General features: G+C 33.9%; 1 protein-coding gene across 4 annotated transcripts in view; it reads left to right on the forward strand.

Annotated features, from left to right (window-relative positions):
* The window catches only part of LOC135126223 (papilin), a 144,942-nt gene that overhangs the window by 124,887 nt on the left and 7,925 nt on the right, over positions 1-12,130 (forward strand). For all 4 annotated transcript variants that reach the window (XM_064052099.1, XM_064052097.1, XM_064052096.1 and 1 more), the window contains exons 3-12: positions 8,042-8,278; positions 9,695-9,774; positions 9,823-9,973; positions 10,023-10,400; positions 10,449-10,584; positions 10,643-10,983; positions 11,031-11,216; positions 11,264-11,437; positions 11,490-11,820; positions 11,870-12,123. In XM_064052099.1, coding sequence (XP_063908169.1) covers positions 8,042-8,278; positions 9,695-9,774; positions 9,823-9,973; positions 10,023-10,400; positions 10,449-10,584; positions 10,643-10,983; positions 11,031-11,216; positions 11,264-11,437; positions 11,490-11,820; positions 11,870-12,123 — 2,268 coding nt within the window. The remainder of the gene's footprint in view (positions 1-8,041; positions 8,279-9,694; positions 9,775-9,822; positions 9,974-10,022; positions 10,401-10,448; positions 10,585-10,642; positions 10,984-11,030; positions 11,217-11,263; positions 11,438-11,489; positions 11,821-11,869; positions 12,124-12,130) is intronic.

Below are 12,130 nucleotides of genomic sequence, written 5' to 3' on the forward strand. Positions count from 1 at the left end.
TGCAACATTTCAAAGCATTCTGGTTAGCAGATTAAAAATTAAATTTCAAAATGTTGTTTTATAATTTTGATTTTTTTTCCAAAAATCTGGACGTTTCGGGTGAAAAGTCGATTCGGAGTTGTAAACTACATGTGTAGGACTATGTTATTTTATACAATTGAAAACCCATTTACTATGTACAATTTTGAAGTGACGTCATCGCATTAGTGGTGGGGATGATTAGACAAATTTTGGTTAGCGTTTTACCATCTACATGATATTCTTAATATAAGTACAAAATTTCACAACAATCGGTCGAGTACTTTCGGAGATTATCTGTCTAATAAAAATCCGGGACAACAGACGGACAGACGGACGGACAGACGGACGGACGGACAGACAGACGGAAATGGGAGACCTATTTCTTCGTCTTCTAGGGGTCATGAAAGATCGAGAAAACGTAAAAGTAGAGAGTCGGCCGACGGACTCGATTACAATACTTCCTTTGCTTACGCTCGGGAAGTAAAAAGGACGCGGTGGAGGAGTTCTATTGACCCGGAGAGGGAAATCAAGAACGCCAGTTGTCTCAAATACAGAAATAATACCTGAAAGGCGGTATTTGTTTTTCTTCACTTTACAGGATAGAGAGGAAATATTTATGTTAGTCCCCTCTAGTCGACCTACTGCGACACCCAATGATCTTTCAATTTTGACCCGTATTCGTAAAACAGGAACGAATCAGTCTAGTTGTGTCCCTCTTTCGCAAAAGAAAGTTTTAATCTAAGAAAAGTTTTATTTACGTTTCCAGACACATGTGGAATGTTTGAAATTCCAAATCCAAGTCGCAACACATGGCGGTTTTCTTTTGTATATGAAAAAGAGGACTAGATATTGTATATTAAATTTGAAGGATGCTTGTGTTACGCAAATCTGGCGGTGCGACGAGATGCTTTTCATTCTCGGGATGTTATCAAAGGATATTAATAGGTTTGACACCTACGAATTAAGAACAAAGTGATCATATTTTATTTATACAAGTAGGTGCTTAACGACTAAGCTAATATTTTATCGTTATAGACTGACAGATCGAGGACTTAATTAAACGGTGATGATGACATTATTCAAATGAGATGTGATATTAATAACTAGTTAGATCAATATAACAAAGAATTAATTTTAATTAGGACGATTTGTTTAAATTTGAATATGCGATGAGGCTACGAAGGACGAGCTGTGTTAGGCACGTCCTTAGCCATGCAGCGACATTTGTGCCTAGGATAATAAACCAAGACTACGTCAACAAGCTGTGTTGATTTTATGATTTTGGGGAAAAAATTGAAAAGTAGCGGCGATTATGCGTGAGGGACGAGGAAAGTTCAGTCTAACAAGTTTAGAGCAATTTTCCTCAGCATACATTAATTTTCGCACGCGTGCCGATTTAAACTTTTAGTTTTTGAATTTTTTAATTTCGTGTTTCTTTATTTTTCAACAAATTTATCCAAACTAAAATCTTGGAAAATTGGAAAATTGTGTCATTGAAACAATGAAAACCACAAAAATTTTAAAATTAAAATTGAGACACCGAAAAACTGAAAAATTGTAAAAACCAGGAAAAATTACAAATAAAACTGCAAAATCGGTAATTGAAAATTTTGAAAAAAGAAAAAATCCTGAAATTTTTCGATAATAGTTTTTAAATTATCGATTTTTCATTTTTTAATTGTTCAACAAAAGGACAAATTTATACGAACTGAAATTTTGAAAAATTTAAAAGTTTAAAAATCAGAAAATCGTGACATTGAAACTTCTAAAAATTTAAAAATTGAAAAATCAAAATATTTAAAAATTGAGAAGTAGAAAATGAGAAATTAAACAAGTGGATATTTGAAAAAACAATTGAAAAATATGATTAATTAAAAATCGAGAAATTGAAAAATTGAAAAAACGAAAAACAAAAATTTCTATAAATTAAATAATCAAAAATACAAAAATTTTTGATTTCAAAATCCAAAGATTTTAAAATGAAACTTGAAATATCGAAAAATTGAAAATCGAAAAATGAAAAAATTGAGAAATTGAACTGGATAATTGAAAAATCGAAAAATTGTAATATTGAAACCTCAAAACCCTGATTAATTAAAAATCGAGAAATTGAAAAATCGACAAACGAAACAATTCTGCAATATTTCGATATAAATTTTTTCAAATTCTCGATTTTTATTTCTTCATTTTCTCGATTTGTCATTTTTTAATTGTTCAACGAAAGGACAAATTTATTCAAACCGATATTTTGAATTGAATTGAAAAATCAAGAAATTGAGAAATCGAAGAATTAAAAAAATTAAGAAAAATTGAAAAATCGAAAAATTGTAATATTGAAACCTCAAAACCCTGATTAATTAAAAATCGAGAAATTCAAAAAACGTCAAAACGAAGCAATTCTGCAATTTTTCGATATAAAATTTTTCAAATTTTCGATTTTTATTTCTTCAATTTCTCGATTTGTCATTTTTTTATTGTTCAACGAAAGCACAAATTTATTCAAAGCGAAATTTTGAACTGAATTGAAAAATCAAAAAATTAAGAAATCGAAGAATTGAAAAAATAAAGAAAATTGGAAAAAACCGAAAAAATGAGACTTAAAAAGTGAAAACTGAATCTTGAAATATCGAAAAATTGAAAAATCGAAAAATTGTAATATTGAAACCTCAAAACCCTGATTAATTAAAAATCGAGAAATTGAAAAAATGTCAAAACGAAGCAATTCTGCAATTTTTCGATATAAAATTTTTCAAATTTTCGATTTTTATTTCTTCAATTTCTCGATTTGTCATTTTTTAATTGTTCAACGAAAGCACAAATTTATTCAAACCGAAATTTTGAACTGAATTGAAAAATGAAAAAATTGAGAAATTAAACAAGTGGATATTTGAAAAAACAATTGAAAAATATGATTAATTAAAAATCGAGAAATTGAAAAATTGAAAAAACGAAAAAGAAAAATTTCTATAAATTAAATAATCAAAAATACAAACATTTTTAATTTCAAAAGATTTTAAAATGAAACTTGAAATATCGAAAAATTGAAAAATCGAAAAATTGTAATATTGAAACCTCAAAACCCTGATTAATTAAAAATCGAGAAATTGAAAAATCGACAAAATGAAACAATTCTGCAATTTTTCGATATAAAATTTTTCAAATTCTGGATTTTTATTTCTTAATTTCCCCGATTTGTCATTTTTTAATTGTTCACCGAAAGGACAAATTTATTCAAAGCGAAATTTTGAATTAAATTGAAAAATCAAAAAATTTAGAAATCGAAGAATTGAAAAAATGCAAAATGAATCTTGAAATATCGAAAAATTTAAAAATTAAAAAATCGAAAAATGAAAAAATTGAGAAATTGAACAATGGAATAATTGAAAAATCGAAAAATTGTAATATGGAAACCTGAAAACCCTGATTAATTAAATATCGAGAAAGTGAAAAATTGAAAAAACGAAAAACAAAAACTTCTATAAATTAAATAATCAAAAATACAAAAATTTTTAATTTCAAAATCCAAAGATTTTAAAATGAAACTTGAAATATCGAAAAATTGAAAAGATGAAAAAATTGAGAAATTGAATTGGATAAATAATTAAAGATCGAGAAATTGAAAAATCGACAAAACGAAACAATCCTAAAATTTTTCGATATAAAATTTTTCAAATTCTCGATTTTTATTTCTTCATTTTCTCGATTTGTCATTTTTTAATTGTTCAACGCAAGTACAAATTTATTCAAACCGCAATTTTGAATTGAATTGAAAAATCAAAAAATCGAGAAAGTGAAAAATTGAAAAAACGAAAAACAAAAATTTCTATAAATTAAACAATCAAAAATTTAAAAAAAAATCAAAATTCAAAAATTTTAAAATGAAAATTGCAAAACTAAAAAATTAAGAAATTGTAAAAACGAAACACTGAAAAACCGAAAAATTTAAAAGTTGAGAAATCGAAAAATGCAGAAACTGAAAAATTGGCAAATGGAAAAGCCAAAACTTGAATAATAAAAAAACCCTAATAATTATTTGAAAAAAGTGAAAAATCAAAAATCAGCAAATTTAAAAATGAAATAATTGTAAAATTATAAATTTGAAAAAAAATAAAAATGGAAAAATTAAAGAAATGAGAAATTGAAAAACCAAACTTGAAATATCGAAAAATTGAAAAAATTGGCACCTGAAAATTGGGTAACGAAAAAATAATACAAAAATGGAACAACTGAGAAAAAGACAAAAAGTGTAAAATCGAAAATTTGTAACACTGAAACCTGAAAAAGTGATAAATTAAAAATCTAGGAACTAAAAAATCGAAAAACCGAAAAAAAAATGAAAAAGCAAATTATAAAATCGAAAAATTAAAATATTTACAAATTAAATAATCGACAAATACAAAAATTTTACTGAAAAATGCATCAATTTCATAATGAAAATCAAGAAACTAAAAAATGGAGAAACCGAAACACGGAAAAATCGAAAAATTATCAATTAAAAAAATCAAAAATATAAAAATCTCGAATTGAGAAATCAAAAAATCGAAGAAACAAAATAATCTGAAATTACCTACTTGGAAGCACTTTTATTTTCTCAATTTTTTGTTTTTTAATTTTTCAACAAAAGGACAAATTTATACAAACCGGAATTTTGAAAAATTTAAAAGTTTAAAAATTAGAAAATTGTAACACTGAAACGTCTAAAAATTATAAAATTGAAAAATCAAAAAATTTAAAAATTGAGAAGTCGAATAATTAAAATAATTACCTTAAGAAAAATTGAAAAATCGAAAAATGTAAAAATGAGAAATTAAACAAGTGGATGATTGAAAAAACAATTGAAAAATCGAAAAATTGTAATATAGAAACCTGACAACCCTGATTAATTAAAAATCCAGAAATTAAAAATTGAGAAAACGCAAAACAAAAATTTCTATAAAATAAATAATCAAAAATCCAAAAAATTTTTAATTTCAAAATCCAAAGATTTTAAAATGAAACTTGAAATATCGAAAAATTGAAAAATCGAAAAATGAAAAAATTCAGAAATTGAATTGGATAATTAAAAATCGAGAAATCGAAAAATCGACAAACGAAACAAGTCTGCAATTTTTCGATATATTTTTTTTTCAAATTCTCGATTTTTATTTCTTCATTTTCTCGATTTGTCATTTTTTAATTGTTCAACGAAAGGACAAATTTATTCAAACCGAAATTTTGAATTTAATGGAAAAATCAAAAAATTGAATAAGTAATCGAAGAATTGAAAAATTAAAGAAAACTTGAAAAAACCCGAAAAAATGAGACTTAAAAAATGAATATTGAAATATCGAAAAATTTAAAAATTGAAAAATCGAAAAATGAAAAAATTGAGAAATTGAACAATGGAATAATTGAAAAAACAATTGAAAAATCGAAAAATTATAATATTGAAACCTGAAAACCCTGATTAATTAAAAATCGAAAAAGTGAAAAATTGAAAAAACGAAAAACAAAAACTTCTATAAATTAAACAATCAAAAATACAAAAAAAAACAAAATTCAAAAATTTTAAAATGAAAACGGCAAAACTAAAAAATTAAGAAATTGTAAAAGCGTAACATGGAAAAATTAAAAAATTGTAACATCGAAAAAACGAAACACTGAAAAACCGAAAAATTTTAGTTGGGAAATCGAAGAATTGAAAAAATACAGAAACTGAAAAATCGGCAAATGGAAAAGCCAAAACTTGAATAATAAAAACCCCAATAATTATTTGAAAAAAGTGAAAAAATAAAAATCGGCAAATTTAAAAATGAAACAACTACAAAACTGTAAATTGAAAAAAATCCAAAATTGAAAATCAAAAAGTGTAAAATCGAAAATTTGTTATACATACTGAAATCTGAAAAAGTGATAAATTAAAAATCTAGGAACTGAAAAATCGAAAAAACGAAAAATTGTAAAATTTAACAGACAGAAAATAGAAAAATTAAAATATTTACAAATTAAATAATCGACAAATACAAAAATGTTACTGAAAAATGCATCAATTCCATAATGAAAATCAAAAAACTAAAAAATGGAGAAACCGAAACACGGAAAAATAGAAAAATTACCAATTAAAAAAACCAAAAATATAAAAATCTCGAATTGAGAAAAAAAAAATCGAAGAAACAAAATAATCTGGAATTACCTACTTGGAAGTATGTACTTCATTTTTTAATTTTTTACTTTCTCAATTTTACGTTTTTTAATTTCTCAATAAAAGGACAAATTTACGAAAACTGAAATTTTAAAAAATCAAAAAATCGGAAAATTGTAACACTGAAAAATTGAAAAATCAAAAAATTAAAAACTGAAAAATGGAAAAGAAACACTGAAAAACCGAACAATTTAAAAATTGAGAAATCGAAAAACTGCAAAAATAAAGAAACTCAAAATCGAATAATTAAGAGGTTAACAATTGGAAAAGGAAAAATTGTAACCTTAAAAATGAAAAAACTGAAAATTTAAAAAACAAAAAAATTGTAATCTTAAAACTTGAGACATTGAAAACTTCGACAGCTGAAAATTTGAAAAATTGAAAAAAGAAACTGTAAAATCGAAAAACAAAATCGAGAAATAGAAAAATACGGAAAACAAAATTTTCTAGAAATAAAAAATCGACAAATCTCAAAAGTTAAAGAATGTCAAAACAAACATCAAAAAAACTGTAAAATTAAAAAATCGAAAACTGAAAAAATGAAACATTGAACAAAAAAAAATTGAAATACCGAAATGTTGAAAAAATAGCGAAAGTAAAAAATCGGATAACGAAAAAATCAATAATCGATCTCTAAGACAGAACTTACCTGCGGTCTTGCAGTCCTCTTGTCTTTGCTTCTGGAAATTAATACAAACCCATATGGACCGTGACGTACTTCAGTTTTCACCATAACCTCTTCTCCAGTTGTAATTCGCAAGATGCAATTGTAAAACACTCGTATTAGAAATATACTGCACGATTTTACCCTAAATTCTCACGTAATTATTTTATTTTATGTAGTTTTTGGTTACATAACCTCACTTTTGTCCGAATTTAAAAATTTTACGTTTTGTGGTATTATTACCACTGTAATATCGACAAAACTCTTATATTATCAGTTTTTCACAAAATAGTCCACCAAAAAGAGTGTCACTTTTGAAAAATTGGGTGTTTTCGAGTTAGAAAAAAATTTGAAATGTCACAAATTTTCACAGTAGGCACAAAGTGACTAATGTCTAGAGAGTGTCTAGAGACACCACTAAAATGGAAAATGCTAAAATTTTTAATATGTAATAATAAATTAATAATTCAAAACTACTCTGGTATTACCACAAAACAGTTCACAAAATAGGGTTTAAATTTTGAATAATGACTCCTTGAGTTTAAAAAATTATTTGAAATGTCACAATTGTCACAGCAGGAAAAAGTGACTCCTATTTGGAGACAACAGACAGACTGGTCACACTACCAAAATGGGTCTTTTTTTCGAAAAAATAATAATAAAACTGCGACCAGAACGGCGCACCCAGTTACAACAGTGTTACGTCCCGACCCCGATAACAGTCCGCCTTAACCTTGATAATTTTTATTGCCATCTTTAATAGCTTCATTGCGGCAACAATGGGTATCCAGCAGACCATAACTCGAACTGATTGGAATGTCAACCAAGTTATAAAATCAACGGCAAAAATCGCTAGACCAGACGCGGACTAGACGACCGCCCGCCCTTATGCGGAGAGCGGCATTCCATTTTCCGTTCCATCAGTTATGGATGGGTTTTTTGTCACTGAAATCATACCAGCGCAAATAAAAATTACAGACTAACGGCAAACGATGGTCGCTCGAATAATACCATTGTCAGATTCGACTCATCAAAGCGGCGACCCAATTTCCAGACATAACACAGGAATCTGGATGCGATGATTGATGGTTTTGCAAACAGTACTAGCCTAAACTAAGCAATTGTTTAAACATCCTTGGGTCAATTTCCCGTGATTAATGTCTTTTTCTTTTCAGCGCATCCGGCACCACCGGGACCGCTTCAAACGGCAGCAGGGCGAGCACTTGTACCTGGCTGGTAGTTACGTGTACGAGGGCGGCCAAGGGCCGGATCTGGGCCCTTGGTCCGACTGGTCCTCCCCCAGTCCTTGCTCGCGGTCCTGCGGGGGCGGCGTGTCCACCGAGACGCGGCAGTGCACCCCAGGGTACACGTGCCAAGGGCCTACCAGCCGACATTTCTCATGCAACACTCAGGTAATGAAACGAAGACATTGGCACAATTAAACTATTTATAGAATGGTAGACGATCAGGCAATGACCTCGCGCCGCGCTTCATTATAAATAAACCGATCCATGGGAATTCGCAATGTTTGTTTAAACTTATGCTTCCTCAAAATTAAGCAGACAGTGGCAGAAGAAAGCGCGCTCTAGAAAAATAAACCCGGCGCCAAAATTGTGATAATAAACAGGGGGTGTTTCGTGCGGATTGTGTCAGAGGTCTATTTTCGTTGCGAGGAGGCTGGTGGACAGGTTGTGGTCGAAATTTTGAATAAAAAGAATGTGGATGTGCGGGGAAGTGACTCCAGCAGTGGCCGTGAAATGCTTGAAATGAGAGGTCGAAGATAGGAAAGCGAAGTCGGGCTTTATCACAGTGATAAGCTCAATCGCTTGGGAAATAAACACTGTTGTCACCTAAATCAGTAATTAGTTCCGGCACTAATTTAAATAAAACTTTAAAAATTGATTGAAATAGTTCACAATTTATCATTTTAGGCCACAGGAAGTTTAAAAATACCTCTTTTGCCCCATGTTATTACTTCGCCCGGTTTATGAACAAGATGTTATTAGGTCTTCCGTTTATAAGCGGCACATCAAAAGAAAACATCTTAAAACTTTTGCAGGGATGAGGATCGGGCTGCTTAATTGGTCGGTCGCTCTGAAAGATTGGAACGTGCTGTGTTATTAGTGTCACTTCCATACGCCCGTCTGTTATTATTTTCGTTTAAATTTAATGTTAAAATTCACAAAGATCCGTGTTTAATTAACAACAATTTTATAGGGTAGGCAACACAATATACACGCAAGAAAAAATACGTCCGGGAAATTGACTTTTTCGAGCTTTTCTCGCTATCGCCACTAATAAGCGCGATATTTCCATTCATCCAAGATTGACACATCCCAGCCCATTGTTCCAACCTTCCCATTAACAAACCCATCACATAACAATAAAATCAATTAGTTCCTACGTCCAGTTAGCACCGAATGCTCCGAATCACTATTACACGGTTAATAACCCGCTTAACATAATCAACATTTAGACAATAGCTTCAATCATGTGTCTAGTTATTTGAACCACGTGGCGGCCTCTCGAAAAAGAAATTCCTCCTCACCGAACGCACAACAGACCCTTTCATAAATTCTAGCCAGGTTCAAGGTCGCCCATTTTATCTCGATGAATTATAGTTATTGGAGACGTCCACGAACCTTACGGGTTTTCAAAAATTTTTCCCACTCACCGCTTCCGAGCAATGATCGCTCCCACGTGCGTCGATAAGAGTAAATGGGTCATTATTCACCCATAACTCCTGACGCGGCAATTAATAATGAGGTCTGCCCCCTTCTTGGAGATACAATCGCACCGCCGGTCGTAATCTTGTGGGTTATTTTCAGGATTGTCCGGATATCGGGGACTTCAGGGCTCAGCAATGCGGGGAATTCGATAGTGTGCCCTTCAACGGGGTGCTCTACCAGTAGGTAAAGGGTTGCTGGTGGGAAAACGAGCTAACGCGGTGTTGTAGGTGGATTCCGTACACGAAGGCGCCTAATCCGTGCGAGCTCAACTGCATGCCACGCGGGGAGAGGTTCTATTACAGGCACAGGGACCGGGTGGTGGATGGTACGAGGTGCAACGACGAGAACCCGGATGTGTGCATCGAAGGGAAATGCCAAGTAACTTCGGTGAGGGTTTGGAGGGTCAAAATTAAGCTGTTTCTTGTAGCCAGTGGGGTGCGACATGATGTTGGGTTCACCGGCTCGGGAAGATCGCTGTAGGATTTGTGGAGGCGATGGTAGTACGTGTAAGACGGTGACGGGGCGTCTGGATATGCAAGACCTCCAAGTGGGATACAACGACATTCTTTTGATACCAGGGGGCGCTACGAACATTCTAGTTGCAGAAGTCGCACCTTCCAATAATTATCTGGCGGTTCGGAACACCTCAGGTCACTACTACCTCAACGGGAACTGGCGGATAGATTTCCCCAGGTCGATGGACTTCGCCGGGTGCAGGTTCCTCTACGAGAGAAACCCTCAAGGGTTTTCAGCCCCTGATAGAATAAGTTGCTTGGGACCTATAGACGAGCCCCTCTTCATTGTGGTACGTTTCACTATTTCCAGTCAAGTAGAGCTACATTGAGGGTTTTAGATGTTGTTCCAAGACCGCAACGTTGGCGTAGACTACGAATACAGTCTTCCGACTAACATCCAACCTGGCTACGAAACGGAAACCTACGCCTGGACTTTCGACCAGTTCACGACTTGTAGCGCGACGTGCGGCGGAGGTACCAATACCCACACCTCTATCTTTCTTAGTGTCCCTTTACATACAACATCTTCCAGGTATCCAACACCGAAACGTAACCTGCGCCGGTCGCAAGACCCTAGAGCCCGCCGACGATAGCCTCTGCGACGTCAACAACAAACCAGCCACCAGTCAAAAGTGCGCGGAGATCGCGTGCGAAGCCCAGTGGACGCCGTACCCTTGGGGCAACTGCTCGGCTCCGTGTGGCGATGGCGGTGTTCAAACCAGAGAGATCGCCTGCCAGCAGATCATCTCCAATGGGTACCCGTCTCTGGTAGACGAATCCGAGTGTCTTAAAACAGGAGCTAAACCTCCCCAGCAACAAGTTTGCAACAAGGGTAGGATTTGTTCGAAGTGGCACGCTGGGCCGTGGAAACCCGTAAGTATTCCGGTCCATACGAGACGCTATACTGATGTAGTACCTAGTGTGACCACTTGTGTGGTGACGGCAAAGAAAAACGTCAAGTGGTTTGCTACCGGAAGGAGAACGACAAGATTGTGGTTGTGGACGATTCGGAGTGTACCGCAATCGAAGAGAAGCCCGAGAGTGAAAGAAAGTGCAATTTAAGGCCTTGTGAGGGTGTCGACTGGATTAATTCCGTATGGAGTGGGGTAAGTCGGTACTAGTTGGTGTGGACTTGGTTAAGAAGGGTTTCCAGTGTGACAAGTGTGGGTTGACCAATGAGACACGGAAAGTTAAGTGTGCTACGGCTGCCGGACAAGTGTACCCAGACGATTTATGCGACGCCGAACGAAAACCAGAGATGGTACGACAGTGCAATGGAACTAAGGCACAGTGTGACTATAACTGGTATGCGTCGCAGTGGAGCGAGGTGATTATAAATCGATTGTCCTAGTTTCTTCTTATTGTATTGGAATTAGTAGTGTTCTGCTCAATGTGGACAAGGTGTACAAACTCGTACTTTGTTCTGCGGACTCGTCACTGAAGGTGGTACCGTTAAAAAAGTCGAAAACGAAAAGTGTGACTCTAACAAGACCTACGAAACCATCAGGAACTGTACCGGGGAGGTGGAAAAGTGTCCAGGGGAATGGTACAGCGGCCCCTGGACCGACTGCTCCAAACCTTGTGGAGGTGGCGAAAGAAGCAAGAAAGTGGTTTGTTTGAAAGACTTCCAGGTCGTTGACGCTTCTCAGTGCAGCCCAGACACGATTATCTTCAGCAAGGAAGAATGCAACTCACAACCTTGTTCCGAAGGTACCTCCACCCATTTTTGCTTCCAAAGTTAACCCCTCGTTTCTTCTAGACACTATCATCCCAACTGACGTCACCAAGTCGGTCGACGAATCAGAATCTAAAGAATTCACTACGTCGGTTGACATAGAATCCACGCCAAGCGACAAAGAAAAACCGGACGAGTACGAAATTGTAGAATCTGATGAGTGTGACGACGGCGAATGGGTGGAACAAGAAGCGGAACCGGCGGCCCTTAAAGTCTCAGCGCCGGCTGCCCTCAAAGCAAGGGCACCAGCCGCCCTCAAAGAAGCCACCAAGGCGCTGGTACCCA

Source organism: Zophobas morio, unplaced genomic scaffold (assembly GCF_036711695.1).
Source record: "Zophobas morio isolate AGI-343-1 ecotype UQ-CSIRO unplaced genomic scaffold, CSIRO_AGI_Zmor_V1 ptg000010l, whole genome shotgun sequence".
Classification (NCBI taxonomy): Eukaryota; Metazoa; Arthropoda; class Insecta; order Coleoptera; family Tenebrionidae; genus Zophobas; species Zophobas morio.